The sequence below is a fragment of the Nicotiana tabacum genome, chromosome 22 (assembly GCF_000715075.1).
Source record: "Nicotiana tabacum cultivar K326 chromosome 22, ASM71507v2, whole genome shotgun sequence".
In the NCBI taxonomy this organism is placed as follows: domain Eukaryota; kingdom Viridiplantae; phylum Streptophyta; class Magnoliopsida; order Solanales; family Solanaceae; genus Nicotiana; species Nicotiana tabacum.
In genome coordinates, this window is record NC_134101.1 from 69,920,685 (window position 1) to 69,927,806 (window position 7,122).

General features: G+C 33.8%; 1 protein-coding gene across 1 annotated transcript; it reads right to left on the reverse strand.

Annotated features, from left to right (window-relative positions):
- Positions 1-1,473: 1,473 nt before the first annotated feature.
- LOC107762865 (cytochrome P450 86A1-like) lies at positions 1,474-3,947 on the reverse strand. The gene is made up of 2 exons (XM_016581265.2): positions 3,548-3,947; positions 1,474-2,938 (listed from the first exon to the last, which is right to left on the reverse strand). The coding sequence occupies exons 1-2, from the start codon at positions 3,844-3,846 to the stop codon at positions 1,672-1,674; spliced, it is 1,566 nt and encodes a 521-aa protein (XP_016436751.1). The 5' UTR covers positions 3,847-3,947; the 3' UTR covers positions 1,474-1,671.
- Between the last annotated feature and the right edge of the window lie 3,175 nt (positions 3,948-7,122).

The following is a 7,122-nucleotide window of genomic DNA, read 5'->3' on the forward strand; positions in this document are numbered from 1 at the left end:
CTAGTATTAACTTGAGGTTGCTGTAGGAATCCAAAAACTTCAAAATCTCGAATTTGTCTTTGAATCTAGGTAGGTTATTTTATCTTACTTAGTAAAGGTCTATGTCCAATTGGTTGATGCTCTCTCCATAGAGAGAAATAGTAATATTGGATATTGAGATATCAAGTGACTCCACGGGCAGCAACTCAACGACTTTGTTTTATGCTGGAGAAACTTGCTACCAGAAAGGCATGATTGGTCATGAATTCAGATTTTAAAGAAGTGCAAGCTGAATTAGTTGCAGATAGGTGGGAACAATTTGACTTGTACCAGAATAAAAGTAAATTTTCTGACTTTAACCAGGGATCATAAGATTTCCCCCAAGGAAGCAAAATATATTTCGTCCTTGTTTCACCAACCAATTAAAGGGAGGTGGATACATCAATATTGACATACAGTATTTTGTACTCTGTGTACCAATGCTACTCAGAGTTTATACACTGATGGTGTTTTTGTACATTTGCTAATTCAAAACATAAATGTAAGAATCATAATAAGTGAAATTAGTATCATAAAAAAATAAAATTACTTGTAATCTTCTATATCAAGTAACAGTTTAATTTTTTTTATACTTTCCATGGATATAAATTAAAACCTTCAAAGGATGCCTTGTGTTTTTAATACATGCAGAGGCGGAGCTAGGATTTCAATCCTATGAGTTCGAGATTCTAATTCTTTTAAGTTACTTGGGTTCAAAATTGATATTTGTATATAATTAATGAAGTTTTAAAAGATAAATATAAGGTTTGAACCAGAGGTGGATCTAAGATTTTTATAATATGGGTGCACTACTAAAAAGGGGAAAAATAAAAGTATTAAGTGAGAATTGATCCCTATTCCTCTAGCTAAATAACTTAGTATTCAACCAAGTGCATAATTTAGCCTTTTGGGAACATGGATGCCACTAGGTAATATTTGATCAATTCTAAAAAATATGTACATAAAATACATAGTTTGACGGAAAGACCAAGGGTTCACGTGCCCCATACACTGGGCTATAGATCCGCCCCTGGTTTGAACCAAAGCTACTGGGTTCGACCGAACTCGTAGTTGGTACTGTGGTACCGGCCCTGAATACATGTATAAGTTTTTACGTACTTGTTTTCTATAACAATTAGGGTTTAAGACTAATTAATTCCACTAATCAAACATTTTCCTTGTTACGTTGCATGCAATTCCAATCAAGCATAAATGCTTTAGTACTATCCGCTTGGACCTATTAAATCTAACGTGCTTTTTCTTAATTCTTACTATTCGTAGATACTAGTAGTACTAATAATACAAGTTTTACTTTAAATTTCTCGCAAGCCCTTCTTGTGCTAATCTATGTCGTTTGTTTGGTACTCAAAAGTAAGTCAGCGGGGACATATTTACTATCATCATACAGCAGTTATAAAAATATAAACTTGAATTTTTATTCGAATATGAGGAACATATGAATAAAAAGTAATAAATCATTCTTAAACTCATGATTCGAAGTAACCATACAGATCAACAAACACAATGAAAAACTGAAAATATGATAATTAAAAGTAAATACAATTATAAAATCACCAATATTACCATTTGACCATGCATATATTGCATAATTACATCCTCAAAAGTATTCTCAGTTCCCATAATACCATTTATTCAAGCAGACATAGCGACCTTTGGAGCTGCAGGTGCAAGTTCACGAGGATTCAAGTAAACTTTAAGCCCATTCTTCATGAACAAAGTTAGAGACATTTTCTGTTCAACTTTATGACCTGGAACCGGTAAAAGCCGGTAACGAAGCAATATAGCAGCAGCCACAGATTTCATCTGGAGATAAGCCAAATCTTTGCCTAAGCAAGTTCTCGGTCCACCATTAAATGCCACAAATTTATACCCATCCTTTGGCGGTTCGAACCGGTCTCCTCCGGTCGAGAGCCATCTTTCCGGTTTAAACTCCATGCAATCCTCTCCCCAAACCGTTTTCATTCTCCCCACAGAGTAAATAGAATAAGTCACAGTCGAACCGGCTGGGACCCACGTGCCATCTGGCAAAACATCATCAGAAATGACATATTTGAAATCTTCAGGGACTGAAGGGTACAAACGTAAAGTCTCAGCTAAAGCTGCTTTTAGATAAATCAATTTATCAGCTTCATCAAAAACCAATGGCTCTTCAATCCATTTTTCGCAATCTTCACCACGGCTTTCTTTTAAAACAGTTGATATTTCTTCAATTATCTTATTTTCCACGTGGCGGTTGTTCATGACGTTCCAGAAGAACCAGCTCATAGCCACTGATGACGTGTCACGTCCAGCTAGGACAAAGTTTAAAGCAATGCGTTTTAGTACATCACTTGGGAAGGAATTGCCGTTTACGTCCTTTTTCTTCATAAAACGTGACAATAAATCATCGGATGGACTTTCCTTACGTGATTCCAATGCCTCCGAAATGTAATTTTCGACAACTTGGAGGCTTTTTTGTAATCTTTTTTCAGCTCCAATGCCTAAAATTTTTTTCAACCTCCACAGAAAATAAGGGTATAAAAGTCTTTGCATTGTGGCCTCAGTGGCTGAATCAAAAGCTATAGCAAATGGATTTTCAGGCATTTTAGGGGAAAGTGTTTCAGGGTCTTTACCAAAAGTAAGTCCGCAAATATTATCAAAAGTTAAACGTAGCAATAAATCTTGTAATTCGACAGGACTTTTCTCCTTAGCAGCTTTATCCAAAATTACCCATAAACGAGTTCTGATGGTCCGGTTCACCCACCGGTTCATGGCTTGTCGAAGTGTCCGGGTTGTAAACTCAAGAGCTGCGGTTTTCCTCTGCATGAGCCACGTGTCACCGTCGCTGTTGAATATACCTTGACCCAAGAGGTCATCGAATGCACTTTGCCATGTTGGCCCTTTGGGATAATTATCAAACCTACATGCAGGAAAATCAAGTAGCAAACAAATAAAGTACAAAAAAAAAAAAGCATAATGCTAGCTGCATATGAAGACATTTTTCCCTTAAATATGTATAATGCATCAACAAGCTAAGAATAACTACGCTTCAAACAAGTTGATATAGGCTAATACATATTCTTAATGTCATTCCATTCAACTTCCTCGTAGACCAATAATATACTCCTCCATTTTAATATATGTAAATCGTTTTGATTGTGCACAACATTTTGATAAAGAAATGAATACTTTGAAACTTGTGATTTTAAAGAAGTCATAACATTTATGTAAATATAAGATTTTTTGAAACTTGTGCTCTTACACATATCATATTATTTGTATAGCTATAAATACTTTTTATTAATGGTAAAATTAATAGTTTATTTGAAATGTAGAAAGTGATTATCCTTTTAAAAACAGACTAAAAAGGAAATAGGTGTATAAAATAAAAATAAAAAAGTACCCGAAGTTCACTATAATAAGTATTGTATAAATTTCTTACAGGACTAAAAGACCTAGAAAGAATAGGAAAAAATACATTAATTCTACTAATAGTATTTTTAGAATTAAAAAAATAAATAAATTAAACCTGGTTCGAAGGATGTGTTCGATGTTCTTTGGGTGACATGTGACAGTATAGAACCCTTGTTTCCAAGCAAGAAATGGTATGCAAATGGTGGACGTTTGATATGTAGCAGCTCCACCTGTGGAACGTAGATTTTCAGAAATCCAGTCGTGGAATCTTCTTCTGTTCATGAAGGTGTAGGGGAGGCTACCGACTAGTGGCCACACTTTTGGACCCGTGAGCCTTTGGGCTAAGAGCCAGAACCAGAGGAGATAAACTGTAGTTGCAGCTGCTATTCCAAAGTAAATTACTACAGGATCCATATGATTGTTTATCTTTTCCCTTCTTCTGTTTTGGTTTTCGTTTATGCGGAGTAGAGAAGAAAAATGAATTAATAGCTTCTCGATCTGGTGGATGATTGGAAGAGAATGTGTTATGGGAATTAAAGGAAGGGCATAGGGTTTTTATATTTACAGAATGCATTAAGGGAAAGGTTTAGGAGAGAGTTGTTGAGAATTTTTTAGCCATGAAGAAGAGAAGGTCCTTATTCGGTTGATAGGAATGGTAATTCATTTTATTTGCATACGCAAGCCCGTATTGGTTTTTCGCCTTCATATGAGTGCACACGTCTCATGTGCGTTACAATTTTTTATTCTTGCCCATGTACTTGTCTCTCATTCTAAGATAATAATCTTATTTCAAAATCTATCGAGTTTTTATTTGTTCAAATCAAACCTTTTGATTGCAGTCATTAATCTAATACCAATAATTTACTTTCTTCGGTAAATACATGAGTAATTAAACTCCATGCATGATACAAATAAATATATACAGTATACTAATATACTCCTATCGAACATTCTTATTTTTCTTTCATTTGTCATCACATGCATGAGGGTTTGAAATCTGTGTGCTATTAATTGTTTAACCATGCAGTATTAATGTAATTAGAAGAGCTAAACAGGAACCCATTACTTGAAGAATGGAGTATATATGAAATTAAACCAACTCTTATAAAATAAAGAACGAAAAAATAAAAGAAGGTACAAACATGACAAAAATTGGGGAGTGGTTGGGAATCGGTTTAGCTGTGTTGAGAAATAGGGCTTTGCTCCAAAAGCTAGAAAATGATTCTAGTATAATGATTCTACCGTAGATATTGGAAGGCTTGAATTAGAAGCTAGCTCAGAAGGACACACCACGCACTTATCTCCTTCGACTCCTACTGACTATAGAGCAAATTTCGGCACATTGCAAAGTCTTCTCAAGCAAGAAATGTTGAAACAGATTATACTTAAACGCAATAAATTTTTACAGCATCAATATATTTTAACCGATTATAATAGGTTATTGGACTATCAAATTATTAGGATTGCTATTTAAACAATTACTGCTTATTATTGTATGTCTAATTAGGAGATATACGAAATTTGTACGGTCGCACAGAAGTTATATATATATACTCGACTGAACCACATGTTCGTATAGATTATAGAGCCTCTTTACTTCCAACTTTTCCTGATTTAGCTCTTTCTTTGGAAAAAGGTTCTTACATCTATAACAACCCTGACTTTTGCAATTCTATAAAGGCATTAGCTGCAACTCATGGAATTAGAATGCCATATAATACAAAAATCACCATACAAGATGTTATGCTTGCTGTTAGAATAAATTATTTAAATAGCTAATGCTGTCACGTCAAAATATTGGACGTATAAGAAACATCTAATGCTGCAAATTGCACTAGAACAGTTCATGCCAGATTGTTTTTAAAGTTCTCTTAGAATTTATGCAACTGCCTTATTTAGAAGAAAACCTTTTCCAACAAAGAGACAAAGATACACCCATATTCCTAAAAGAAAATAACAAGAGGAAGACAAGTTAAATATAGAATTACTTGGTTCGGATAACATAATAAAATGAACTTGATTTTTACCTTGATGTAGCAACAACAACAACAACTACTACGGTTAGTGGCGTACGCAGAATTTTCCGTAAATGATGTCATATTTAAAGAAGAAGAAAAAATGACTCTTTCTGTTTCAAATTAGATGACACATTTCCCTTATCAAGAGTCAATTTGACTAAACTTTGAAGCTAAATTGTTGGTTAGAGCATCTGCTTAGTTAGCGGAGGTCTTGAGTTCAACTCTTAACAAGAATATTTTATTTTCCTGTTTTTCTATATTTCGCTTTAGTTGTACTCGTTGCGCAAAAAAATATAATCGATACATGTTATATCCTTTGTATACACCCATGTATACACTCGATACAAGTTGTATTCTTTGTATACACCCTTGTATTTCGCCTTGGTTACAATTGATACATATTGTATTCCTTGCACGAATGAATATAATTGCGCGAATGAATACAGTTGATACACGTTGTATTCGTTGCGCGAACAAATACAGTTGACAGAGGTTGTATTTGTTGCGCGTTTGAATACAAGTGATACAAATTAGTAACAATTGAATAGTAGCTACGAATGATAATTAGGCAAACTATAATTACTAGGCTCTAAACTATATTGGTTTATGAAAATTCTTCTTTATTTTATTTGCCAAAATGGATGTCTTGCAGTTGATTGTCTTTTTTCCCCTGTAAATTACTCGATAGTCACCGTATTTTCTTTGCCTAGGAAAACTGTGCTTGTGGTTTTGTTAACTATTTTTTGATAAAGAAATTTTGTTAACTATTTTGACAGCATTATTTTCTTTGCCTAGGAAAACTGTGCTTGTGGTTTTGTTAACTATTTTTTGATAAAGAAATTTTGTTAACTATTTCGACAGCATTATGAGGATGCACTTTTAGCCAAGTACCCCGCTATCTTCTAAGTTTTCATATTATTCTTAATTTTCAGAAGCTGATATATATAATATTACAAAATACAATCTGTGGACGAATGGCTAAAGCATTTATTCGTACACAAATCCAGTAGGTTAAGGCATTACTTACAATTCATTTAAGCTCCTGAACAAAAAACTCATTAATTATCATGTTATCTTCTTGATCACTTAAGGCATTAATTTGTCTTATCGGGTAAACTAATAACAGTATCAAAGTATTTGTTTACCCGTAATATGGTATAGTTGATTTTTTAATATAATTTATAGACACGTAAATTAAATTGATCCAATAAAATAAAATAATAATAAGCAAAAGTGAATAAATTAAGCGTAATTGAAGAAAATATGAGTTTGAGCCTTGAATTGAGCTTCCCCGGAAGCAAGAACAATATCAAGAACAAAGTACTTAGCAAAATAATGTTAACATAATAAGAGAGTAATACTTTTTTTAGACCAGTATTTTGTGTCCTTCAATGGGTACAAATTTCTCTATTTATAGCTAAATTTGGGGAGATAAAATTCCCAAATCAAGCTTCTATTTAAGGTGAATAAAGACCCATCTTGATAGCTGCATAACAGTTGAGTGTAAATGCTAGGATTCTCCGTAACGGCTGCTCCTTTAATATTGCCTTCTTCAACCGGTATCTTGCTTTCAATTTCGTCTCTCCGGTGATATTTTCGAAACTCATACAACACCGATCATATGCTTGGATCCGATGTCATATGTTTAATGAATCATCTCCTACGTGTCTTT

Bases quoted from the DNA above. Each gene is read 5' to 3' on its own strand.
- LOC107762865 (XM_016581265.2), bottom strand. From the start codon at position 3,846: ATGGATCCTGTAGTAATTTACTTTGGAATAGCAGCTGCAACTACAGTT. The intron at 2,939-3,547 runs GTTTAATTTATT...TCCTGCATGTAG, and splicing joins GAACACATCCTTCGAACCAG to GTTTGATAATTATCCCAAAG.